General features: G+C 43.4%; 1 protein-coding gene across 2 annotated transcripts; it reads right to left on the reverse strand.

Annotated features, from left to right (window-relative positions):
- Nucleotides 1-8,878: 8,878 nt before the first annotated feature.
- Nucleotides 8,879-27,527, reverse strand: LOC118083759 (transmembrane protein 62). Of its 2 annotated transcripts, XM_035112550.3 has the most exons (14): nt 26,969-27,527; nt 25,670-25,781; nt 22,062-22,199; nt 21,186-21,231; nt 19,977-20,118; nt 16,729-16,853; nt 16,478-16,600; nt 15,769-15,924; nt 15,179-15,338; nt 13,772-13,885; nt 13,045-13,129; nt 11,173-11,277; nt 10,668-10,786; nt 8,879-9,928 (listed from the first exon to the last, which is right to left on the reverse strand). In XM_035112550.3, the coding sequence occupies exons 1-14, from the start codon at nt 27,152-27,154 to the stop codon at nt 9,602-9,604; spliced, it is 1,938 nt and encodes a 645-aa protein (XP_034968441.3). In that variant the 5' UTR covers nt 27,155-27,527; the 3' UTR covers nt 8,879-9,601. The 2 variants fall into 2 exon arrangements, with proteins under 2 accessions (XP_034968441.3, XP_088510890.1); XM_088654764.1 differs by lacking the exon at nt 25,670-25,781 and having other exon boundaries at nt 26,969-27,253.
- Between the last annotated feature and the right edge of the window lie 212 nt (nt 27,528-27,739).

Raw genomic sequence — 27,739 nt, forward strand, 5'->3', positions numbered from 1 at the left:
GCTTAGGCGGCGCTTTGCCTGCAAGCCGCGGTGGACCGGTTCAAAGGGCTGCGCGCGGCATAGATGGATGGGCGCGCCTCCCGCACAGGCGCCTTCTTTCCCAAGCCAAGCGGAGGGAGCTGCTCTCTCGTACCGTACGTGACATCAGGACTCAACCCTCGCTCGGGGGACCTGCTGCTGCTGCTTTTGCAGCAACATACAGCAGGGGCATAGGGAGGATTTGGGGTGGGGGCAGGACACCCACCCACCTGCCATCACCCTGTGCAAATGAAATGCCTCAGCAAAAGTTGTTTTAAATTACTTCCTTTTGACCCTCAGTGCTCAGACAAATCTATCAAAATCTTTCTAAAATTTCTTTTAGTTAATTATTTGTATTAATTTACAGTACTTGATTTAGGGTTAGGCTTAGTCATACCGGCCACATGACCTGGAAAAACTGTCTGTGGATATATGTCGGCTCCCTTGGACAGTAAGGGTCCCTTTACTTGATTTAGGGTTAAAGGTAAAGGGACCCCTGACCGTTAGGTCCAGTCGCGGACGACTCTGAGGTTGTGGCGCTCATCTCGCTTTACTGGCCGAGGGAGCCGGCGTACAGCTTCCGGGTCATTTGGCCAGCATGACTAAGCCGCTTCTGGCAAACCAGAGCAGTGCATGGAAACGCCGTTTACCTTCCCGCCGGAGCGGTACCTACCGGTATTTATCTACTTGCACTTTGACGTGCTTTCAAACTGCTAGGTTGGCAGGAGCAGGGACCGAGCAACAGGAGCTGCTCACCCCATCACAGGGATTTGAACCGACGACCTTCTGATCGGCAAGCCCTAGGCTATGTGGGCAGCTGCTAAGCCCATGAGCAGTAGCATACCCCTGAAAAACAAGGGGAAAAAACATTTTCCATTGTAGAAACAGTTTTCTCACTTTTTTATAATTATTATTATCTTGCCTAAACTGCTTTGATGGCTTCAGGCTGTGAAGAAGAAGAGTTTGGATTTGATATCCCGCTTTATCACTACCCGAAGGAGTCTCAAATCGGCTAGCAATCTCCTTTCCCCTCCTCTCCCACAACAAACGCTCTGTGAGGTGGGTGGGGCTGAGAGACTTCAGAGAAGTGTGACTAGCCCAAGGTCACCCAGCAGCTGCATGTGGAGGAGTGGAGACACAAACCTGGTTCCCCAGATTACAAGTCTACCGCTCTTAACCACTACACCACACTGGCTCTCTGTGAATCAGTTTAAATTAAAGGAATAGCACTACATGCCGCAAGAGGAGAAGGCTATGGTGCCCAAGCGGATGGAATCTGGAAAACTTCTTGAAGGGTGCCTGGTACATTAATTTGAATAGCAGACCTCATCACAAATTTGTTTTGAAACTCCTGTGAGCTTCAAGACCAGGGAGGTGGGTGAAGTTCTCATTGTCCGTTTCAATTGTAGCTGGTAACTTCAATTTGAGTTGCTGGATGGACCAGGCACAAAACTCTTTACAGCACAATCTGGTCTATCACAAGTCCATCAAAGTTAAGATTTATTTGGCAGAAAGTCCCATTAAGCTCAATAAAGCCTACTTCCCTACTAAATGGCTATAGGACTGCAGCCTCGAAGTTGAACGCTACAGAGGGGCACCATTGAGGTTCCCAGCCTGTGTGTGTGTGGGCACGCAAATGTGCATTTTTTATTTATTTATTTATTTATACCCCGCTCATCTGGCTGAGTTTCCCCAGCCTCTCTGGGTGGCTCCCAAGAGAATATTAAAAACACGATAAAACATCAAATATTAAAAACTTCCCTAAACAGGGTAGCCTTCAGATGTCTTCTAAAAGTCAGGTAGTTGTTTATTTCTTTGACAGCTGATGGGAAAGCATTCCACAGGGTGGGCGCCACTATCGAGAAGGTCCTCTGCCTGGTTCCCTGTAACCTCACTTCTAATAATAATATGCATAATAATATTATATTATTATATGCATCATCATCATCATCATTTATTATTTATACCCCACCATCTGGCTGGGTTTCCCCAGCCACTCTGGGTGGCTTCCAACTGAATATTAAAAACAATACAGCATTAAACATTAAAAACTTCCCTAAACAGGGCTGCCTTCAGATGTCTTTTAAAAGCAAGACATGGGGGCGGGGGCGGGTGCCAAACTGGGTCTTTGCCTCGGGTGAAAAAAAGGCTAGTTCACTCCTGGCTTGGAGCAGATGGCCCTTGAGGTCATTCCCAACTCTGTGAATTATATGATTCTAAGTTCAGTTGACTTTTTCCCTTCAAACAGGCAACTCCTAGGGACATTGGCCCCCTGCCAGGGCCGAATTTAGGTTTGATGAGGCCCTAAGCTACTGAAGCCCTTTATATGTCCAGCTGTCCTTTGTCAACAACAAATTGTCGCTGTTTTTTGTGTTGAATACATGCTATATGGTAATTTATGGAACAACTAGTATCATGAAGCCCGTTAAATTAACGGGTGCTAGAATTAATTAGCGGGGTTCCCCCCCCCCGGTGACTCACCCACCGCCACCACCTCAGCCCCTCACTCAGTCCCTTACCCGCCCCCCCTGCCCCAGCCAGCTGCTTCCTCAGCTTCCTCTCTCCCTCCCCATTTCCCACCCTCTTTTTTCTACTCCTCTTTTCTCTCTCTCTCTCTCTCCCCCCTCGCTGGTCCCAGTTGCAGCAGCCCTTCCAACCCCCCCCCCAAATCCACACATACTTCCAGGGACTAATTCCTCCTTCCCCTGCGGGTGCGCCCGCCCGCTCTCCTGCTTTTGCCCCTCAGTAACGGCTAAACGATCCTTCAGCCCACCAGCCGCATCACTCGAGGCTCACACGCTCTCTCTATCCACACCCACCTATCCTCCCTTTCCCTTTTGCCGGCACACGGCTGCCTCCTCTCCTTTCCCTCTAACGGAGAAGAAACCAGGAGGAAGGAGAGAGATCCTTTTGTAGTGCAGCAGAGGCAAGGGGAAGCGGCGCACTTTTTTGTATGGTGGTGTATATGCAAGCATGTAATCTCTCTCACTGTCCTGGTTTATCCCATCCGAAGTCTCTGCGCTCCAAGTCCCAACGGCTGTCCGTGGGGCACATGGGCAGTAGCGCAAACCCACGGACACAGGGACTGGACGCAGAGACACTTGGACTTTATTATATAGGATAGGTATCAAAAGCCATTTGCATGCAACAAAATATGTATTTTATCAAAGTAATTGTTGAACTGAAATACAATTAATAGTTTTTTTCCTTTAATTTTTTTGGGGGGCCGCCAAGAGAGTGGGGCCCTAAGTTATAGCTTGTTTAGCTTATACATGAATGCTGCCCCATACCCCAATAAAATATTTGAGGGGGTCACTCCCCCCCCCAAAAAATTGAATGGTGCGAGTGTGCTGCATCTTGTGATTGATTATAGAGAAGGGGCTTAATGTCCCATCCCCCATCCCCATATTTTATTCAAGTTTGCCCCCTTGCCTCCAAATGTGTGTGTGCCAGACGGAAGCTTAGGCAGGTCGTAGAAAAGCTTCCCGAGATGACTCCCTAATGAAACACAGAGGTAAAAAGCGCCACTTCCTCTCGCTCTGCATCACCCGCCCGCTTGTCTTCCTAATAATTATTTGTTCATCTTTTACTTTTCAGTGCATTTCCCTGTCACTTTCCTAATTGCAAACAGTTGCTATTTTAAAGTGGATTTGTTGTGCCACGGCAATTTAGGGCTTATCTATACTGTTGTTTAATGTGAATAGTAGTCCCCCTGTACCTCCATTAATTCTCCTTCGCCCATATGATGTTCTCCTCTAAATCACGGCCTTCCCACACATTCCGCTTTTTCTATTTCCTCCAACCGCTGCTCACAGAATCTGGGGTAGATCTTACTCCTTGAAGGAAATCAAGCACTTGGCAATGCAGCCATAGATCCCTTCTTGAGGAACAGAGCAGTGGAAACAGAATGTACTTTATCCATGTTTACAGCTCAGTCTTTATGGCAAGGTAGTAACGTACTCTCTCTCATTTTGTCTCCAACAGATGAATCCAAATAGCCATATCATTTTATGAGTCCAGATCCCAGTACAACAAGGATGTACCTTACCCCCCTCCTCTGCCTCCTGCAATAGAAGAAATAAAGAAAGTGCGAAATATCACAAGGTATTTCTCCTTTGTTGGCCTAGGCCCTAGCCACATCCTGGGCTGAACACATTGTTATTAATGATCATTATTATTTATTAAATTTCTATACCTCCCTGTATCTGAGGATCACAGGGAAGTTTACAATATCAAAACACAAAAATACACAAGACAGTAACAAACAAGAGCAACAACTCCACAGTTTAAAAGGCCATAGGTGGTTTAATGAGCCAAATATGTTACTTCTGCTTGGACATGTTAATATTATTTTGTCCTAAGTGCAGACTTTCTAGACCTTTATGGAAAGTTGTACCCTAAATGTTTGAAAATAAGAGATCAATCAGATATTTACTGAAACCAATATCCATGTTGATGCGCAGCGGTAATTATTTTAGCAGAGTTCTTTGTTTAAATAAATAAAGCTTTATTAAAATATTGTTCTTCATAAAATATAGTTTCGGAAACACAGAGGCAAAGGTGCTCATGACTGTTAAGTTACACAGAACTGGAACAGAGAGTCAAGCCTAGAATGGCAGTTGGCAGTTACACTTTGGCAGTTGGGATTTGACAGTTACAGCCTGCCTTGCTGTCCCTGCTCCCATGTGTCTTTGTCACATGACACATGTTGCTTACCATGAGTGAGGAAGCCACTTGACAGAAAACAAGCTGGGAAGAAAAGCTTCCATCCACTCTTGAGGGAAGTGCACCTAATGCTTGAAGCACATGGACGAATGTGCAGCTAATAAACTTCTCGTTGGATAAATGTATGTGAAGTAGGGAAATGTTTTCTTTTGCAATATTGCTTAATATTGTCAGATGTTTGGTATGCTGAGGATGAACACTTACTTGGGAATAATCCCCACTGAACTCAGTGGTACTTGCTTTGGAACAGGCTTGGCTAGGGTTGCTTCTGCAAAAGATGGATATGTTGGGCTAGAAAATCTAATTCCTGCTTTAAATTGGTAACTGCTGTAGTAATCCCCTCTTGCACGCAGAATTAAATCTAAAATGAGCCTTCTGGAAGGTTTTCAACTAACATCACTACCTAATGAATGAAACAGCCATTCTCCTGTTTCGTAGGGAAAGATTTCTAGTTCTGAACTATGTGGAGAAATTTGCAGCTAGTATTATGCAGCTCTGCCAATGGATCAAAGAGGGAAAACTGAGGGTATGACTCAAATCTGAAGGTAATTGCATATGGGTTGCAGCTCTGGCAAAACTGTTTGTTTTTAGGAAACAAAACCAGAGTAGAAAACAAACACCTTATACCGTACATTCTTCTTTTCTACTTTTACAGGCTAAAGAGACTGTAGTAAAAGGTTTAGAAAACATTGGAGGTAAGGTATTATTTCTTCTTCACAGTTACCTGTCCTTAAGTACAGGGCAGGGGTGAACTATAGTCTAGTGGTAGAGCAGGTAGAGAGCCCCAGGCTTTCCAGTTCCAGTTGAAAGGACCTGGTAACAGGTGTTGTAAAACATGTTCTTCAACCTTTCCCCATCCGCAACCCTGCAGAGGATTTTGGATTTTGGGCATTACAAAAATCTCAGGTAGCCATTGCTCCTTTTTGACAATGCATTAATGTATTTTCAGCAACCTGTTCAGCTTAATCTTACAAAAATTGTCAGAAGAAAAATCTATTTACAGGCACAAAACTGATCTTTGCATTATGATGGTTTTGGTAGCAAAGAAACCAAGTACACATAAGTCCAGTAAGAAATGATTCTTTAAAATAAAAAAAGGAACAATGCTCTTTTACTACTTATTTTTGTTTTATTGTAGCTGCTTTCCAGTCTATGATGAGCAGGGGGAAAATCGGGAAACAAATACTGTAGTGCTTGTTTCTGAGTAAATAAGTCATCGTACTGTTTCCTGAGTGTCTACTTTGAAGAAAAAGCATCTTTTATTTGCAAAAGTTTGGCACAATATTCTCCTTGGATAGGTTCTCCTGTTGCATGACCAGAAACAGATTTCTAGTTTCATATTCTCATTTAATAGCTGGCATTCTTATCTCACTGTTGTGACACTAACAGAAGGCAAGTCCAAGTTTTGATACTAGGTCCCGTTATCTGATGTTCCTTGTGTATTTCTGTACACATTTTGAAAAAGTAAGAATATTATCTGTGCCGCCTTTTAATTTCAAGTGTCTGAATACTACTATTTAGCAATAATTGTGCTGCACTCTTATAGTATACCTTGGTTGCTACTAGATGTGAGAGGACAAAGCTAAATGCTTCTGATACTATAGTTGTTAAAGCTGTTTAAATGTTCTAACTTGGCTTCTTGATTAATGTGATCAAGTGTCCTTCTAGGTACGGTAACCTGATTCCTTCAGTTCTTTATAATCCTGCCCGCACTAGAGTATACATATCATTTATTGTATTCAACAAAAGAAATCAAATTTTGTAAGAATAGGCCACACCACAAATTGTATTATCACACTAGCTGGCCCTGCCACGCGTTGCTGTGGCTTAGTCTGTTAAATGAGCCCTCAGAGTCCCCCTTCAGACTCCTCCCCCCACCTCCACGGCTCATCCATGACTGGCCCCACCCTGTCCCGACCCATGACCTTTTCCTCCCCCCCTCCTCCCATCCCCCACCCAGGGGAGCCCCAACCTCTATTCGCCCTAGTTGCTGTGGATTAGTCTGTTAAATGGGCCCTCAGAGTCCCCCTTCAGACTCCTCCCCCACTCCCCTGGGCTCATCCCTGTGATCAGCCCCACCCTGTCCCAACCCATGACCTTTCTCACCCCCTCCTCCCCCACCCCCACCCAGGGGAGCTCCCACCTCTGTTCGGTCTAGTCTGCAAACCTCTACTTGGCCTAGTCTGCAAAGGTGAGCTGAGCTGCTGTGGAGTGGGAAGCTTTCCTATCTGCAGTACCAATGTGGCCGCCACTAGAGGTCACTGTTGTGCAAGGTCTCCTGATTCTATGCACTTTAGGGTGAATTGTGAGTTTCTGAACACGGGATTTTTGGGGTTTTACGTGGCCCAGGTGTGACATTTGTCTTTGAAAACGGTATGGGCTTGCTCTTGCAGTCGCATTTGACTTTGTGTTAAAATTTGAACGCAATCAGATAAGCGATTTTGTTGAACATTGGAGAGGAACACACATGCCCAGTTTACATTTTTATATACAGTATATAGATTGTATGTATTTGGGTTAAAAATAGAAGAAAGTGTGTTCCTACTTATGTGACTAGGTGCATAAGAGTTGTATAGTGTCATAGCTAATACAATGAATTTGGGAGGTACCTGTTTTGAATCTTGAAGCTGTCATGATCTTGCTAGGTAAGCATAGGCAAGCTCAGCCTCACCTGCCCACATCTACAATGTGAAGGATAATAATACTGCACTGACTTAGCTTACAGGTCTGTTGTAAGAATAATGAGATTTTATATATAAAATGCTTTGAACACACAAGAGCAACACAAATGTTAATTACCAGCACTGCAATTAAGGTATATGTTCATCTACTTGCTCAGTGATGAAATTCTGCAGGAACTGATTAGTGGGATAGGAGAGCTGGGGGAAAAATTCACATTTGGCAATCAATGCGCCCCTTTGGTTTCAGATAGTACATAGGAAAAGGTAAAGGGACCATTAGGTCCAGTCGTGACTGACTCTGGGGTTGCGGAGCTCATCTCGCATTATTGCCCGAGGGAGCCAGCATACAACTTCCAGGTCATGTGGCCAGCATGACAAATCCACTTCTGGTGAACCAGAGCACCACATGGAAATGCCATTTACCTTCCCGCTGTATTTATCTACTTGCACTTTGATGTGCTTTCGAACTGCTAGGTTGGCAGGAGCTTGGAGCTCACCCCGTCGTGGGGATTCGAACTGCCGACCTTCTGATCAGCATGCCCTAGGCTCTGTGGTTTAACCCACAGCGCCACCCTGGCAATCAATGCATCCCTTTGATTTCAGATAGTACATGGGAAGACGAGTCTAAATAGTCTGGGACACAATTTTCACAACTATCTCACGTCATTTACCAGAAGGAATGTATTTAGCATTAAACAGTTGGCTTGGGCTGGCTTCAGGAGCTGCTCACTGCTGTGGCGCCCGCCATTTTTCCTTGCAGGAAGTCCCCATATGATGTGTTGCTCACAAGACACATCATATGGGGACTTCCTGTGGGAAAACTGGCAGGCGCCATGGCAGCGAGCAGCTCCTGAAGCTAGCCAGAGCCAACTGCACTACCAGGCTGGCTGTGGGCTGCTGACTGCCACTGCTGCCACCACTGCTGAAGGGGAACTGGGGACGCCCGGTGGTACAGATTCACCTGGTCCACACACCCTGCTCCCCTAGAGTAATATGCAGCTGGCGGGGTGGGAAGATAGTGTGAAAGAAGGGCTTTGCACCTTGCCCAGCAAAGAAACTGCACCCCTTGCACCCCTTTTGGGCAATGGGCCGCCTGTCTGCGGCTCCCGAGCCTCCCCCGATCTGTCAAAAGGAAGGGTAAGAGGGCAGGGGATCAGTGGAGTCATGGGCAGGCGGCCATTGCTCAGGAAGGGAGCAAGGCGTACGGTTTCTCTGCTGGGCAAGGTGCTATGGATAGGTGATTCATTTGCTCAGGGAAGTGGAGTTCAGTCTATTCTAGATGGCGACATGCTGCCCTTAAAGAATCAGGCTATGTCTAGATCTAGCTTTGTCATTAAATATCCAAATAAATGTTATGGCAGCATGAAGAAATCCCGTTTATATTGTTGCACGTTCTAGGCGCTTCCCAAGGAGTTCATGTTTCCTTTCGGAATGAGGCACAGCAGAGACTGTGGTGTCTTTCTGATATATGGTTTATTTACAACCTGAGCCTATGATGGAGGGAATCACAGCATGTACACCCCAAGAGGGCCTTACTTGGATTAAAACAGAAATCAAACATCCCTCTGACTATCAGGCTTCCCAGCCCGAAACTTTGTTTCTAGCCTCTAGCTGACATCTTTCTTTTCTTTTCTTTCTTTCTATTTAAAAATATACATTTCACTGAAAATTTTCAGTGGGGAAGTAAAAGTGCAGAAGGTGAAGAAAATAAAAACAAAACAAAAAGTGCTTTAAACTGTGGTACAATGCAATATATGGGTATATAAGTAGTATGATTGTTCTGTTATGGCCAAATCCATAACAGCAGGTGCTTCCAGAGCACCTTATATAAACAGGTATCGTGTGCGAGATATAAACAAAAAGTAGAAACAATTGTATTCCACTACAATATTCCATTTGAAAACCTCATTCAACATGAAGGTGACAGCAATTCAAAACAAAATTACAAATGTAATAAGGAAGCAGCTCCTGGGAAAGACATTACGGATCCCTTTACAGCTTTGTGTAACTGAGGACCCTATTATGCTGCAGTTCGGAAATAAATTAGGGGCAGCTCCAAGCCTCCACATTCAATTGTTCAGGCTGCAGAGATAGCATCTATACAGACCTGCAGTTCACAGCTTCACCACTTAACAATTCAAGTGAAATGGTACTTCAGTTGCCTGAAGAGCAGCCTTTTAAGAACTTTGTGCATTCTTCATTTCAACAATAAAGCTTCTCAGCGCAGATGACTGCAGTGTCCAGGTTCTGTAGACCAGAAAGAGGGTTAGGCCCACAGTCCACATTCTCAGTGGAGAAACGAAGAAAGCCACAGTTCCATATGTCTTCAACAGGAAATAGCAGGAATAGACCTGCCACAAAAACAGGAGTGCCATGCCGAGGTGGATGGGCACAGCCGACCACTGTTTGGCATGACGCAGATAGTAGCCAAAGCCGTATCCTTGGCAACGCAGCAATAGACACCAACCTGTATATGCCATCAATGGTAGGTTAAAGAATGCCACCTGCCAAGACAAAATAGATATAGGTCCATAGAATCATACAGCTGGAAGGGACCCCAAGGGCCGTCTAGTCCAATCCCCTGCAATGCAAGAATCTCAACACATGCCCCCCATCCCATTTGAAACCATACCAGACTCTGCTTAGTTGTCTCTAGACAATACCACCATCATTTTGCCTTGCATTTTGTGCAATTCTGTGATCCCCAAAGACACTCACAAGTTAGCTGTGTGGGTGTTTTCCTGCAGAATTCAGCAGTTCCACCAAGAAGGGATGCAAAGACATTTTGAAAAACATGTTAAGAGATTATTGCCTTGTATCCTTACAATGCTCCCTTTTCCAGGAAAAGGCAGATCGGGCTACAGTTGTGCATGCCTAGTTTGCATCCAGGCTGGATGATGATGACAACAATAATAATAGATTGCTGCAATGTGCTTTACATGAGGCTGCCCTTAAAAAACGTTTGGAAACTTTAGCTGGGATCCAATTCATGGAGCATGTTACTTTGATGTTTGCAAGCTACACTGGCTTCCTATTAGTTTCCAGGAACAACCCCGACTATTATAATAACACATAAAATGCCCTACAGTCTATTAGATTTATTGCTTACAACATATCATACTCATTTCCACCTCAAAACAAATATTTAGGTTGACCACCCTCACTACAATTTCTTTCAAATGAGATGTTTCAAAAAACATCTAACGAGAGGCTATTTGTTAACCAGTTTACTAAGAATCCTACCTGCATAATTCCAACAAGGAAGGTCGTACTGCCTTCAAAGAAATGGCCATCAACAATTACTCCAAATGAAAAGCAGGCGCCCAGATGTCCATCTATAATTTCACCAATAAACCAGGGCCCTATAGAGAAGAAAAATGCATTACACTGAATGTGACAAGATCAACTTGTAATCTAGCCTACTTAGCCCCGAAATCACTGTCTTAAGGGGAATCCCCCCCCCCCCAGTATCAGTTAAAACAAGTCATGACAACAAAAAAAGATAGCCAAATTATCTCCTGAAATTTACAAGTTCTGTGTAATCACTATTCAGGCAAGCTTGGGTACCCTACAGATGTTTTCTGCCCCATGTTAAGAGTTGCATTATAAATTTTACAGAATACAAATGCATGGTTTTTTGTTTTTAAAAAACAACCCGTTATTTAGTTAAACACAACATAATTGAGGATTTTGAGCTAGAAGCTCTATTGGCATGTCCATGAACTCGCTGTGCCTGCCTGCATCTTACCCAGAAGAGTATAGAAGCTCAACAGCAGAAATGAGTGATAGAAAAAGTTGATTTTGCTCAAGATGTGAAGAGAGAAAGAAGCCCGCATTGTTCTGCCCAGAGGTCCTAAAAAGGAAACAAACTTTTAATTTGAAGTCCTATACTTTTAAAAACAGAAATACAGTAACTTTTTACAAAGTGATACATTTACAGCACCATCAAAGGACAGATTCATTCATTGAAATCAATGGGATGTTGTGCGAGAAAACGTCCCGGTGGATTGCACCCAAAATTCATCCAAGATGCATGGAAACGTATTCCTGAAGTCTTTAAGACATTTGACATTTTCAAACCAAAACCCACATCACAGATATAACACCCCCCAAACAACATGTGAACATTAGAATTCTACTTATTGTGATACCATATTTGAAACCAGCTTAACCCTGTTCATCGAAAGCTAGCCTAACTGAAAAGGTTTTACAGTACTATATACGAGGGATCACTGAACACCATATTCCATCTATGAAGAGCGCCCAATGCCCATCTCAACTACAAAGGCTAGTCTAGACTGAGTTTCAATGTTTTTAACATGCACCTAGCACAGTGCCAAATGCAGAAATGCAAGGTCCCTTAATAGTCACAGGCAGCCACACCCCCTCTTAGTCAGGCCCTTCAAAGATTATTATTATTATTATTGTATAATCCTAAAATGATGATATAATCAGGGATGCACTGCAGTGATCAACGCAGATCTCCATGTGCTGCCTTTCAGCTAGATATACTATTTTCTGTGAGCATACAACAGGCACCCCCAAAATGCGGCCCTCCAGATGTATTAGCCTACAACTCCCATGATCCCTAGCTAACAGGACCAATGGTCGGGGAAGATGGGAATTGTAGTCCAAAACATCTGGAGGGCCGAAGTTTGGGGATGCCTGGCATACATGGACAAATGATTTGGAGAGCTCCTTTTTTCAGAGTGATTTAAGATGCATCGCCCCTGGCAGCATTTTATCAGTCAGTTTTTGAGAAATGGCAATAAACATAACTTTTAAAATCCAGATAGTAACAGGATGCATCCTTCCAGCCTTGAGAGATCACCAAACAAGTGACAACCAACAGATGTAGAATTATTTGTTGAGAAGTAAGGTCAGCATTGGCACCATCAAAAACAGTTAAAAGACGTAACTTAGTGTCCAAGGTGACCTGTTTGGCAACAATAATGCCAATCTCCATTACAACCTGTTTCCAGAACTTGTACATAGTTACAGAAAGGCTGGGAAAGGGATCATTGGTCAATAAGTTTATACAACTATTCAATCTGGTGGGTCTAGGGCTAAACAACTACAAATCTAAGTCCTGATTGCTGGCATATCGCCAGGCCCTGCTGATCAAAGTCCTAGCTTCTCTATAAGGGCATGAATCCAACATGTAACCAATAATTTGTGCAAATAGCAGTAAGACATTGGGAATTCCATGAGAGTTATTTTCCACAACGTCTCTCCTTTTCCAAAGCTTGATTTGGATCTTCCCAAGTGATTTAAACCTTTTAACATTTGAGAAGTATTTAGGGACAAAGGGTGATATTGAACTAAGTTTTACACAGAGTAGAATAGAAGCATTGAAATTAATTAACATGAATGTTAGGGACATTAATTTCAATAGGCCTACTCTGAGTAAAACTTGAATACCAACCCAAGAGAAGTGTGGAACAAAATTTAGCTGTTCATTAGTATCTATCTTTTGCAGCCTACAGAGGTTATTAGATTCTTTAGGGTCAGGGGTAGAATCAATCTGAAAATCACACGCATTTGTTTAATTTAAAAGTACGTAAAGAAAAAGAAAAAAGGAAGGATCAAAATTGTGTTCAAGAAAAAGAATTTCTCTTACTTTTAAGTGTAGGTTTTTCTTGATACCGGAAAATAACCAACAAGGCAATTTGAACTACAACCATTAGTACAAACACTACTCGAACCTGAAAAAGAATACATTTTTTTAAATATTTAGTAAGCCAAACACAGCCCCCACAATATTGATCTCTCATAATGTGGTGGGAGAATAAAATTAAATACAGTAAAATTAACCACCATTTGGGAATCACTGAAGACAATAGACCAGGCATCCCCAAACTGCGGCCCTCCAGATGTTTTGGCCTACAACTCCCATGATCCCTAGCTAACAGGACCAATGGTCGGGGAAGATGGGAATTGTAGTCCAAAACATCTGGAGGGCCGAAGTTTGGGGATGCCTGCAATAGAACAAAAAAATACTAAAGGATCAAGAGGGAAAGGAGATCACACCCACCCATAGCCAAAGTAAAATCCACCATGATGATGTTTTCCATGAGTTTTAATCTTTTCTTCTTTTAAAGTAGTGCCACAAGGCTTCTGGAAAGGATGCAAAACTTTTCTAACCCAAAATGCTTTGGGATTCATTAAGACTCCCCGTGTATTTTGTAACCTTTTGTTTTCTACACTGTTTTAGCTGATTTTGTTATCTTTATTTTCTATTGTCAGCTGTTGCGAACTGCCATAAACTGCAGTTGCTGGCAAAGTATGTTCAAGAAACTTCTGTCCACACGCAACTCACTCACTCTTTCCCCATCTGGAATACTCACCAATACATAGAGGTCAGTAAGAAGCACCCAAGATGCCAGAAGGTGAAATGGGAGGGAGAGGTTTTCGTTCATAGCAAATGTATGAAGCCGAGTGGCATTCCTATTACTGGCATCCTAAATATGAGAACACAAAGAAATAAACAAGACTTTCAAATGTGCAATAGCAAAACAACTCAGCATCTTTACTAGTGAAAAGCCCACCATTCTGTGGTGTAGTGTGTGTGTAAACATGCATATGTGAATGGGAGGGCAGGTATCCATATTGCAGGGGACCTGGGATCACAACCAGGGATGGTTTGGGCATCCCATGTCGTAGGCAGTGGGTAGATTTCACCTTCACTGCAAAGTATTCCCAAGCGCAGTTATTTTATTTTCTCACCAGATAAGGCGATTGCCATGGTTTACTGTTGTAGAAGAAAGTTAAAAAGAGTCTATCTGAAGCAGGGATGACATCAGCGTTCTTGAGCAAGTACCAATGCCCAAGGACTCGAGTGCCCACCATTGCCAACATTGGCACCTATTAATATGGTAGGATCTCATTATTTTAGGACTGGTACTGAGAGGTGTGCTGGGCCACATGGCTTAAGCGGCCACCATCTTACCTCAGCCAGAATGCCTCTGGGTCCGGCCACAAAAGCAGTATAAATCAGCAGTGCTGCGTTTGGCCCTGAGCATAGGAGCCAATTCCCATGGGCCAAGGTCCTCCCCCCCCCCCAAGTTGATGGCATTGCCATTTAAATGGTATGTGTGTGTCATGTCTTGTGATCAATTATGTGGGGTGGGGTTTACCTGCCCCCCCCCCGTATTTTATTGTACACTGCCTTGATATTTTATGGTTCTGCATTTATTTTATAAACAAACAAACAAACAAATAAACCCCACCTCCAGATTATAAGACTTACCTCTTGCATAAAAGGACTCTAAGCAGCTCTTGACCCTAACCAATAATTAGTAAGATCATTGGGCTGTGCCCAGGAGTCCTTCAAACTTAGCAGTAGCCCTAACTCAAATGCATTAATGGGGGCGGGGGGGGGGGCAAAATCCACTTCCAACCTCTGCAACATTAGACATAACCCTACTTCTATTTGCATAGCCTCACCTTCCATTTCTTTGGTTACACTACCAGGGAGAGTCATAAATACTGGGAAAGCAAGCATAAAATGCACAAAAGCCATGATAAATTCTCACTCTCTGTCATCCAGAACAACTCTGTGGTACTTCTACTGCTTTCATTTTAATGAGGATGAGAAATAATAATTTGCCCGGTGTCAATCAATAAGTAATTGTGGATGAACAGGGATTGACCTTGCTTTTCCAAGCAAAAGGTTGCTCTTAAATACATTTTTTCCAGTAGCTTGAATGCTATAAAATGTATGAAAAATTTATAAGCATCAGCAGAGAACTCACCTGAACTGTCACTTCTATCTGATGAAACCCTTCACTGTAGTTTTGAGGGGCCCATTTCAGTACATAGAGAGGTCCAGACACATGAACAGCATTGCCCAGAAGAATGCCATCCACACTGACCTTCACAAACTTGATAGGAGAAGGAGAGAATGCCAAAATTCTAAGTAAAAGAAATAAACCAGTATATCATGGAACTTGTTAAGATACAGCACTTGTAAGCATAAAATAAAAATTACCATGTACTGTATAAATCAGGCAACTCCAACCTGCAGCCCTCCAGATGTTTTGGCCCACAACTCCCATGATCCCTAGCTAACAGGACCAGTGGTCAGGGATGATGGGAATTGTAGTCCAAAACATCTGGAGGGCCGAAGGTTGGGGATGCCTGGTGTAAATGATTTCTCAGTCAAGGCATAGTGGGTGAGGCAGAAATTACTGGATTGACGTTGCTGTTGTACTTTGCTGTAGAACGGGATGTTCCTTTTTAAAATTATTGTTAATGTAAGAGATTGTTAACCCATTTAACAACATACACACTTGTCACATTTGCACAAGAAAAGTTTAGAAGTAGCAAAGATACATCAGATTACCGGATGTGGGTAGAGTGAAGGATTCTCTGCAGTGGTTCATGAGCAGCACTACTATAGAGGAATGATTTGGGATTGGTGATAAGAACCACAGGCCATTCTTCAAACTTCAGGTCAGCAAAGCTGAAGAGATCGTGATCAAAAGCAAGGATCCTGTACCTGATGTTCAGCAATCAAAACAGTACACTTTTGGTTAACAAATAACATCTTACAGATAGATTTATACTGCCTGGTGGTACGTTTTACTGATTTTTCCAATTTCCTCTGGTTCCACTTAATCAATTTTTGATGAAAAGCTGATGCCTTGAGTAGACACCTTGCACCAGCCAGAATTACTTCATCTAGAATTGTCAAACATGCAACTTTTTTAAAAAAAAGTGATAACAATATACAATAGTGTGACAAGTCTAAGCACAAAGTACTGCTTTTGTCACAATTGCTTGGATGCAACTGTGAGATGGGTGAGGAAAAACAAGCTGAGCTTGAATCCTGACAAGATGAAGGTACTGTGGCCTCCCTGAATTGCTATCCTGTACCCCTGCACTAACAATGCCTGGTTCTCCTTCACCCACATTTGAATCGCCATCCATTTTTATCACCACCATCCCAGTGGGGAGATTCATTCTGAACCTCATTCTGAATCATTTGCACTGATGTTACATTGCTATAAGAACAGTACTATAAAAAAAGGCCAAAGCACAAATTTTCTTACTTCCTGTTATCTTTCCAGTCTCCCAGTTCCAGCTCTAGAGTTCCGTGACGATGACGAGTATGTAGAGTTGGCATCAGACCACCCAGCGTGTGGAAATGCCCACACAAATATGCTGTGGCAGACCTAATAGAAACATAAAAACATAAATGATTATTGTTGATTTTGGGGAAGAAATACTAACTTGTAGCTAATTAACAGCAACAGCTGAAAAACATTAATACATTTGCACCAGAAAGGAAAAGAAATATTACCGCATTGCCGTTCGTATTCCTGGAGATGTAGAGATGATTGCTGAGGTGGGATAATGGCCAAACCAAATGGAATGGTTACTGTCGCGACTTTCTGCAGCCAGTGAAGACAGTTCTTGCATTTTATTCTGAAATGAAAGAGCAACTACAAGAGCTTTAGCAGCATGTAATAATAATAATAATAATAATAATAATAATAATAATAATAATAATAAATTATTTATACCCCGCCCATCTGGCTGGGTTTTCCCAGACACTCCGCTGGCTACCAGGTCTTAAACATACTGTAATGCAAAGTTTAGGGGATATTAAGGCTGCAGTCCTAGGTACACACACTAGGTTGTTAAGACTTATTTAACTCAGCAGGACTTGCTTTTGACTGAATCATTCATCAGGCTGGGCTGCAATAGGCATTTATCAACAACTGCTCTAAACAGCATGGACACTGTGAGCAGAAATTTCCGAATTATTTCTCAAAGTTCTTTTTGTCATTAAAATGCCAATATGCACGTTTGAAGAAATAAACCTGCGTATCATGTAAGCCACATTCTACATAACAATGGGAGTGGGGAAGCAGAATAGTATAGGCACTAGGGACCTGATATTGAGGAGGGAGGACCAGAGACATGAGGGTACCGGGGATATACCTTAAGTCTTTGCTCCCTGCTGTGGTCCCAATCTGGCCCACCACACCTACAATTGGCATTACCAAAATATTGATCCTTTCTTGGCAATGTAAGAAAGGATCAAAGGGTCAAAGCTCCTCTACTAACCTGCCTCATGGCAGGATCCAATCCAGATCAGGTTCCTAGTCTCCATGGGCATAGCCAGCATTCTTGTTGTGGGGGCACGACCTTTGTTAGGGGGCAGAACTGATGTAATTGATCAGTTTGTTAAGTATTTCTATTGTTTTACTTGATGGGGATGGGGAGCTGCTCCCCCACCTATGCCCATGCTAGTGCCTGTTACTTTCATGGGGGGTGGGGAGAACTGCCACTGGAAACTCTCAGAATGCCTCGCCTAGTAACGACTTCCACCACAATATTTTTCATATGAAGCAAAAATATGATTTAAACATAACAGTTTGTGCAGGCAAATGGAAATAATTGACAATGAGCATTCCAGTCTGCAGCTGAAATGTAAAAAAAAAACCACAGGAAAAATATATGAAAACTATGATTACCAGATCCAATAGATTAATATGGATATGTGTTTTGCTATCAGATTACTACCGCAAATCACTGTGGGTTTCTGTCTTGACCCCCAAGGGGTCCAATTTGGTACATGGTGTCCCTTTTCCCCAAGTCACTCTGTCCATCAGCTGATATCACCAGTGAGTGGGGTGAACAGGGTTAAATCCTGCACTGGCAGCCAAAGCAGCAGGATTCAATCTCTACTCATCAGTGGGAGTTAAAACCTGCACCGTTTAAGCAGCCCAGCTTTCCAAACCTGCATTGAATCCCCTGCCAAACAACAGGAAAATAACTCCTAACTGTTGCTAGCAGCACCTTGCAAGGTGTCTGAAGCCATGACTTCTAAGCACTTTGCACAATGCCACTGCAACACCCATGCCATGGATAGGACGGATGGCCCCATCTACCTGTCACATTTTGCCTGCAAGCCTGATCTAGATAAGGATGTGGCTCATGGGGCAAAAACAGATCCCTATTCCTGCCTTAAGGCAACGCTTGTCCAGGAATGTTAATAGCCTGAGTTAGCGGGTGTTTCCTTACTGGACCCCAACTGTTAGAACAGGGGTGGGGAACTAGATCTAGCCAGTGGGTTGGACCCTTAATTCCCATATCCCCAATCAGCACTTACTGCAACCTTGTTTTAAATGCATGCTGATTGACACAGGCACTGCACCTTCAGAGGGGCTTGGTGTAACTGCCAATCAAGCCCGTTTGGGAAAGGAAAGGTGCTCTGTTTGGAGGAAATTAAATCTTCCTGCAAACTGAGAACAACAAGCCCCCTTGAGAGTTCTCAACAAGGAGTTTCCTAGCACGGCTGATCCCAGAGGGGAGCACCACCTGTAAAGAAACAACCAGGAGCTAATTTTAATTTGTAGCTGTGTCTATACCTGTGCTACCCCTCACAGCACATATGATGCCAAGGGCAGGGCAGATGGGTGTCATTTGTGGGTAACACAGCCTTATGGGCCAAATTGGGATCCGTGCCAGGACTAATTAGGCCTGTGGGTTATAGTTTCCTCTCCCCTGTGTTGGAAGATTGCTTTGAGAAAGAGAAAAAGGGTATTTCTTTATTTTATTTTTCTGCAGGTTTGCCATCCATATATGTTCTCTGAGCCAGTTGCAGAATAAAGTATGATACTTATATTATTTAATTTATGAATCAAAATGGCAAAAATAAAAGGTGATATTAAAATGTTGAATGTGAACTTTCCTTTTTAGCAAAGAAAAAGCAACAATAAAATAATAAAAACATCTACCAGTTCATATTATAGAATGAAACACATTTTTAAGGTGGTGTTATTCTTTTAAACACACAAACGCAAGTTGACTAAAAAGATCTTCAGCTTATGAACTGCAAAGTTCATAAATAAGGTACCAGGTGAGTTTGCCTCCACTGTGCTCAATCTGCATATTTGTGAATAAATTCAAATACTGTGAAACGCTGAAAGTCACCACTGATCCCTCCTTCCAAAAGAAATGAAATCCAAATAAGCACTGTACTCCTGGAACTTCTTGCCATATAGGGAAATAGTGGACACCTCAATAAATATTATATATATCTCAAGGGGATGAAAAGAGGAAGAAATCAAAACAGTAACAGTCAGTGTCGTAAGACACAATTACTCCTCTATTGCTCTAAAGCAATTAGAGAATTGCTTACGGGGGCATTAAGAGGCATGGGGGGCACTAGAAGTGCAAATCATATTTTGAAATGATGGTAACACTGGATCAAGTTCATCAATTTGGCTGGATTACTAAACTAAATAGTTTTAATTGGATTTCAAATAAATGTGCAATTGTTGCTGTTTTGAATTTTATTGTGTCATTATCTTCCTTAGTGGGTCATGCAAACTGCTATTCTGAATAATGCTTTTTATAGGGGTAGGGTAAAGGGCACTGGAGTTCAGTTCATGAAATCACACAGGCCGGAGAAAGTTTGAGAACTACTACTCTAATGGCTTCCCGCAGACTTTAGACTTCAGGCAGGTGTAACACACAGGTTTAGGATTTTATTAACCAGAGAAGAAAGACTAGCTAAGACATGGTGTTTTACATTACCGCTTTCAATATCCCAAAGAAATTGTAGGGTCTCTTGGGGCCTGGACTGAGAGTTGCATCCACACAGATGAAAGAATATTTGCCAAAAGGTGTGCTGTGGATGTAATGGAAGGAGCCGTCCTTTTTCCAAGCAGAATATTTCCTACCAAAATGAGATGGGAATACTGTAGTCAGAAAAATCTGAAAGAAAGAGAAATGTGAAAAGGAATAAATGCACACATTGCCTAGTGCTCAACTGAGCTTTACTCAGAGTACCTAGACCCACTGAAATTAATGGACCTAGCTTAGTCCTATTCATTACTTTCAGTGGGTCTACTCTGAGTAAAGCTTAGTTGACTACTGCCCAGTAAAAGGGAGGGAGAAACAAAACTGCATTTGACTCAGTTCATCACCTATGTCATCTTTTAACACAGAAATGTACAAAATAGTGGCGAGGAGAGAGAGAATCTAAGGGCAAAAACAGAGGAATAGAGCCGCACAGAAATCCTAACAGCAGCAGCAGCAGGGAAAGAGGAACAACACAGGCAAGCCAAAGACTGGGACAGATGACTACTTCCTAAATAATTATTTTCTAGGCTACTTTAATAAAGTCATTCTTCCTAACACTTATATACCTTGTTTAAACAGAATCTCTCTGTCCCACATGCAATTGACTCTCCTTCTGGATTCCTGAATGTAGTATGTGTCACAGCACTGTCAGACAAGAATGTCCAGAGGGAGGAATCAACTTACAAGCTAGTAAATGTATGTCCATCAGTCCTATGTGTCTCAGCTACTTCTGAGAGTGCATCTGATGAGGCAGATACCCCCAACCTTGGCTTATGTATCTCCCCTATCCAAGCTGCGCACAAGCAGGTGCAGGCTCCACCTGTGTTTCACCTTCTGCTCCTCCCTCTTCAATCCTCTTTTGGTCCTGGGAGGCAGTGGAGCAGGAGAGGTGAGGGCAGGAGGAAGAGGAGGAGTTGTGGAAGCCCTTGACTCTACACCAGCCTGACCTCTCTCTCCCTCCTCCTGCATCCCGTTCCTTCATTCTCCAATCCTGCAGCTTCTCCTGCCTCTGACTCTGGTCTCCTGGCTGTTACAGGTTCGTCTACTTCACTGATCCCTTCTTCCAAGTCAGTCTCCAATCCCTCTTCTCCCACTCATCAGAATACAGTCACCACTCCTCAGCATCCAGCCAGTCTCTGACATCATGGCACACTGACATACCTGTAGTAGTTCCGGACATTCTCCAGACCTGGAATGTTGAATGTATCTGCAATGAAAGCGGCAAATTTAGAATTGAGCAAGATACTGTGAAAAAAGTAAGTCCAGGTTAAAACAAGCCCAGTGTAGTATGAATCTGAGATTGCAGCAGGATATCCAGGGAGCTATCAAAGCTTTAATTCCAGTTTGACCAGGACAACAAGATTTGCTCTACAATGCATATGCTGAGACAGCCTTTATTTTGGAATAATAATTATAGATAATAGGGCACTAAATAATGCCTAAACTGCTATAGAACAAAAACAAAAACTAATTGATTTCATTTATTTTATAATTACATTTTGTATTGCCATCTCTTTGGGTCTCTGGGAGCTGTTGACACTGTCTAGGTTCCAGATTCTATTTTTTCAGAAAGAACAGGCTGAAGAACTGCAGAAGAACTTGGGGGCTGTCCAATGCCAAAGATGACAGTCTACAAATGGACCCAGATAAATATTCCAGAAAGACTTTTTTCAGGACTGACAACAAACAGGTCTTACTGCCTGTGTGTGTGTGTGTGTGTGTGTGTGTGTGTGTGTGTGTGTGTATTTGAGATTGGTAACTATGATAAACACTATTTCTAAAAAAGAATAATACTTCTTTGATAAGTTTTTGATAACTGCCACTCAAGACAATGTTTGACCATATTCAAGGCCACTGCTGATGGAGGAGAACAAAATCGGGGACTAAAATTGGTGGTTACTCTCCAGTTGAGATGAGGTTTCTACTGCATTAAGACTTCCTGGAGCAAAAAGAATGAGTAACCTGCATCTTCCTACCATCCTTCACATATGGAGAATAAATGGGAATCCCACCTCTAGAGTATCACATCTTTCTTACCATGATTCCCTTTGATGTCTATCCATTTGGTTTTTTCCATGACTTTAGATCTTTTTAAGATTGTCTGGTAAGTTTGCCATTCCACCTCAAACTGATCAGACCCAAGTTTGTCTTCTGTTTTGGCATCAGTCAAATCACCTGTTAATGAAAGAAAAGAAACACCGAACATTAAACATATAAAAACATCCCAGATAAGCGAACGTACTCTTATGAAATAGGTGATCTAGGCACAGATTCAGAGACTTACTGTAGCAGACTTTACTGCTGTAAGTAATAGAGAAGAAGAAGAAGAAGAAGAAGAAGAAGAAGAAGAAGAAGAAGAAGAAGAAGAAGAAGAAGAAGAAGAAGAAGAAGAAACCCAGCAACGCAAGGTCGTGGTATGTAGCCTGGAAGTGTGTGTGTGGGGGGGGGGGGGACATGGTTCAGTTCATTATTGACTGGTTACACTCCCTGAATTTAAACATACCACTGTCCCCCAATGACATAGTTCTGTATGGCAAAACAAGGAGGCCGAAATATGGAACACAGTCAGGTGTGCATGTACTAAATTATCCAGCTTTATATTCTGGAGCTGGTGTCTGCAGTAGCAGGCACACCCCCTGCATATCACAGGTCACTTTTGCGCCACTGCCCAGGGAATGAAAGGTTCCATTTTACTTAAAGGACATAAAAATGAATTGGCTCTAATTAAAAACTGAACATAATGGTTTACGAGGGAAAGTGCCCAGGGACAGTGGGGCCAGCAGAACAGAAAGAAATCAGTTGCCATCCCAAATATACCCATGTGTGTACTTTATTTTTAACTTTACTGGCAGCCATGGGGAAAAGAAGTGCTGCACTTGGAGACACCTTGGGAGTTGGATCAAAACTGACCATCAGCCCAAGAGCAGACAGTCAAAGCAACAATTAGGACTTTCTGGGAAGAGTCTAAGGCACCCCACACATGGCAGAGGTAGTACCATCCTAATTGCTGTCTTTTCACTAGTACGTAATCTTTATAATTCTGAAGTTAGCAAGGATGGCAAGAAATTAACCTTTATCTCTAGAACTCTTCCTGTAAGTCCCATGCTATCCAGTAATTACAGGAAGCTACTAGCCAAGATTTCAAGTGCAGTGCCATTGCTACCCATCCCTTTAGAAACAATCCATCCTGACCTTGCATTCTCATTATTCAAATGTTTGTTTTTTTCATCATCCTGCTGCCTGGCCAAAGCAATTTTCAGGATAAGGTTATACATATATAATTATATGCAAACAAAACACAATATTGTTTTCAGTTTGCTCCTCTTTGTTTCCTCTTAGTATCCAGCTTAAGGTTGCAACCCTAACCCCACCTATCTGGGAGTAAGCCACATTTATTTTAATAGGATTTTCTTCTGAATAACCATGCACTGGTAAAACTGTTGAGGGACAGAAATGGATACCAATGAAATTGTTCTAACCTAAACACACATGATGGGGTAGAATATGAATAGAATAACAAACAAAGGATGAAACAACATAATGATGTAAAACAGGAAGTCCTGGATCATACTTCTAAATATGCATAGGGAGGGAGCCAGCCGTGGCTTTGTAGGGGTTCCCAAGAAGTTGTCACAACAGAGGAAGCACTGGTTTAATTTTTAATGTTTATTTTTATTCATTAAATTTGTATAATGTCCTTCATCTGGAGACCACAGAGTGGTTCACAAGAAAAAAATATGACAACAAAAAATACATAACAAAGCATAAACAAATCAATAACCCCTCTCCCACAAACACATAGAATGCTAATCAACCAAAGGCCTGGTTATACATAAATGTTTTCACCTGGTGCCTAAATATATGTAATGAAGGCACCAGGCAAGCCTCTCTGGGGAGAGCATTCCACAAATGGGGAGCCACCACACAAAAGGCCCTCTCTTGTGTTGCCATCCTCCTAACCTCTCATAGAGGCGGCACACGAAGAAGGACCTCAGATGATGATCACAGGGTCTGGATTGGTTCATATGGAGAGAGGTAGTCCTTGAGGTATTGGAGTCCTGAGCCGTTTCAGGCTTTATAGGTCAAAACCAGCACTTTGAGTTGGACCTGGAAACTAATTGGCAGTCAGGGCAGTCAGACCAGGATCAGTGTTATGTGCTCAAACTGTCTTGCCCCAGTGAACAGCCTGGCTGCCAAATTCTGCAGCAGCTGAAGTTTACAAACCATCATCAGAGGCAGCCCTATGTATAACACTTTGAAATAGTCTAACCTAGCAGGTACCAGAAGTTAGTCTATCCTTGTCCAGAGGTGCAGCTGGGTCACCAGCCGAGGCTGATGAAAGGCAATCTACCCTACTGAGGCCACCTGGGCCTCAAGTACCCCCAAGCTACGTACCTGCTCCTTCAGAGGGAGTGTAACCCCATCAAGAGCAGGCAACCTCCCAGCCCTCCAATCTAGGGAACCACCCACTAACAGTGCCTCAGTCTTATCTGGACTGAGCTTCAGTTTGTTGGCTCTGATCCAGGCCACACCAGCAGATGTAAAGGAGAAGTAGAGCTGTGTGTCATCAGCATATTCCTGACAACTTACTCCAAAACTCCCGATAATCCCACTCAGTGGTTTCATGTAGATGTTAAACAGCCTAGGGGATAAAACTGAACTCTGTGGAACCCCACACTGCAAAGTGGTGCCACCTACCCTTAACTCTAGGAGGATACCATGGTCAATGGTATTGAAAGCCACTGACAGGTTGAGAAGCATTAACAGGGGCACATTTCCCCTGTCTCTTTTTCTAAAGCAGCCATACATACTACTTCCAAAGACTGCTGACTCATAAAAGTGCCTCTGAGGTTAAAAAAAAGAAGAAGTGTAAGTGGGAAGACCTGGTGCTCCCAAACAAACTGAAGCTGATTTCTTACAAGATTAAAGCAATCATATGATGGAACTGGGAAAGTAATGGAGGGTGGAGGAGCAGAGGAATTGCTATTCCCAAATGAGCAAAGGCTACAACACTTGGGGCTTTTCAGTTTGGAGAAAAGGTGAGCAAGAGAATTGTATAAAATTATGGTGTAAGTTTTTCTCCCTCTCAGGGGCATCCAATGTTGGAAGAATCAGGACAGACAAAAGAAAGTACTTCTTCAAGCAATGCATAGTTATACTATGCAATCCACTCTCAAAAGAGGCAGTGATGGCCACCAACCTAATGGCTTTGAAAAAGTGTTAGAAAGTAGCTATGATAGCCTCAATATAATTTGTCTATCTCTACTTTCTGAGGCAGTATGCTTCTAAATACCAGATGCTGGAAACCACATTTGGGAAGAGTGCTGTGGTTTTCCCGCCTGTGGTTTTCCCATAGGCACCTGATTGCTCACTATAAAAACAGGATGCTGGACTAGATAGGCCACTGGTCCAATCCAACAGCCTCTTATTAGGTTACTGATAATGGAGTTCCAACTCCCGTTCCACTATTCATTCCAGCCCTTACACTTCCCTAGACACACATCTGATGACAATGCTACCATTTTACTTCAGATCCAGACCAGCAACCAACATTAATGACCTCAGAAACCCAAACCTTAAGTACTATAATGCATTCTACAAAGTAATTAGAGTGGGAGGTGAGGGATGAGGAGCCGATGTCTCACCTGTTGCTAAAGTAAGGACAGGTTGAATGACAGGAACCGTTTCCGCACAGAACCTTTCAAAATCAGAGGCTCGTTTGGGACTCAGAAACTTACTGATGTGTAAATCTGATACCTACAAGGGGGAAAAAAAGGAGGCTGGCAAAATGCCTACAGAATAGCATATTTAGGAAATTGTGTATAGAAACAGTTCCAAATATTGCCTACACTGAACAAGAGTTAAAACATTGACAGCTTAATTTCACAACGAGCACTTTTGGATATTTTTTATTCATATCAATTTGCTATGTAAATTATCAATAGCCTTTTACAGTTTTTATTTCCAGGAAAACTGGCGGTCCTAGCACCATGTGAACATATAAGAGGTTCACCTGACATATCCTCACCAGAGCAAAGTCTATCCATGCAACATACCTATCACACAGCATACTATTTCATACATATTGCAAACATAGCACTTCTCCACTCTTCTATTTGTCCTGCCGCTGTCCCCAGGGGAAACCTGCAGTTTATCACTGAATCTGAACAAATGGCAATCAGGTTTTCTACTTATTGCCATTTGTTCTGATTCAGCACTAAAGAACAGGTTTTCTGGGGGATAGTGGTGGGGCAAAGGGAAAACTGCTCAGCCTCAGACCTGTGTTTTCTAAGCATGGGACAAAATGGGTGTAGCCAGGGGGGTTCAGGGAGGGCAGCTGCCCCCCCCACATCAAGTAAATAAATAGAAATACTTAACTAACTGGTTAATTGCGTTGCAGATATTTCGGTTCCCCCCACACATAAAGCCTGCCCCCCCCCCCAAAATAAATCCTGGCTATGTCCATATGGGACAAGCAGAAGTGTGGACAAACCCACAAGCCAGACCCTTCAATGTTTCTGATCTCAGTTATCAGAACTTGGCAAGCCTTGTGCCTATTACAAAGCATATCCAGGCCAAGGCAAATCTAACCTCTCTGTGCATTAATGTAGTTTCCTGATCTCAGTTATCAGAATAACTATTTGCCATTCATTAGTGGCCTCACAGCAACAGCCTGCATTTTCCCCCTATCCAAAACACCAGTTTATTTGTGCCTTAGTTTAACCCCTCCGATTCTGAAAAGAGGAAAACAATAAGTGAAAAACATAGTGCGACCGTTGGATAGTTATCATCTATATAACAGGTATGATCATGTTTTGCCTTAGGAATTAAACCCCAAGTGCTGCTGCGGTTTTCCCGCAGGGCACCCTTCGCACGGGGCGCTGAGGCCGCGTGTCTGTCTCCCCGGAGTTCATGAAAGGGTCACGAGCCCCGGCTCAACTCGCCTGAATAATCCAGAAGAGGTTGTTGGCCTCCGCTCCGGGCGCCGGTTCAGAGGAGAAGGAGCGAGGCTGGCGCCGCAACCGCTCGGGCCCCAAAGAAGGGCTGTGCCAGCCCACCAGCACGGCAGCGAGGGCGGCCGCCATGAGACCGGCAGCTAAGCGCAGCATTTTCCACCAGCTCGCTGTCATCCACACGAGCGCAAACTTCCGCCGGTCCCTGCTGCGGCTGGGAAAGCCGTCCGCTTCCGCCTCGGCCCACTTGAAGGGTAAGGCGGCCGCCCACCCACCCCGCCGTGATCGGTTAGGTCCTCCCTTCCTTCCTCGGCTCCAGTGGAGAACCGCCTCCGCTATCAGAGCTCTCGAGGTGAAGCAACAAGCGCCCGGCCAGGCTGGGCAGAAGCTGCTTAGGCGGCGCTTTGCCTGCAAGCCGCGGTAGACCGGTTCAAAGGGCTGCGCGCGGCATAGATGGATGGGCGCGCCTCCCGCACGGGCGCCTTCTTTCCCAAGCCAAGCGGAGGGAGCTGCTCTCCCGTACCGTACGTGACATCAGGACTCAACCCTCGCTCGGGGGACCTGCTGCTGCTGCTTTTGCAGCAACATACAGCAGGGGCTTAGGGAGGATTTGGGGAGGGGCAGGACACCCACCCACCTGCCATCACCCTGTGCAAATGAAATGCCTCAGCAAAAGTTGTTTAGGGTTAGGCTTAGCCATGCTGGCCACATGATCCGGAAAAACTGTCTGCGGGCAAACGTCGGCTCCCTCGGACAGTAAAA

Source organism: Zootoca vivipara, chromosome 1 (genome assembly GCF_965207765.1).
Source record: "Zootoca vivipara chromosome 1, rZooViv2.hap1.1, whole genome shotgun sequence".
In the NCBI taxonomy this organism is placed as follows: Eukaryota; Metazoa; Chordata; class Lepidosauria; order Squamata; family Lacertidae; genus Zootoca; species Zootoca vivipara.

Coding starts and splice junctions, on each gene's coding strand:
- LOC118083759 (XM_035112550.3), bottom strand. CDS start 27,154: ATGACAGCGAGCTGGTGGAAAATGCTGCGCTTAGCTGCCGGTCTCATG. Junction 20,119..21,185: donor AATGTCCGGAACTACTACAG/GTATGTCAGTGT, acceptor TCATTTTGGTAG/GAAATATTCTGCTTGGAAAA. Junction 15,925..16,477: donor GACTGGAAAGATAACAGGAA/GTAAGAAAATTT, acceptor GCTGAACATCAG/GTACAGGATCCTTGCTTTTG.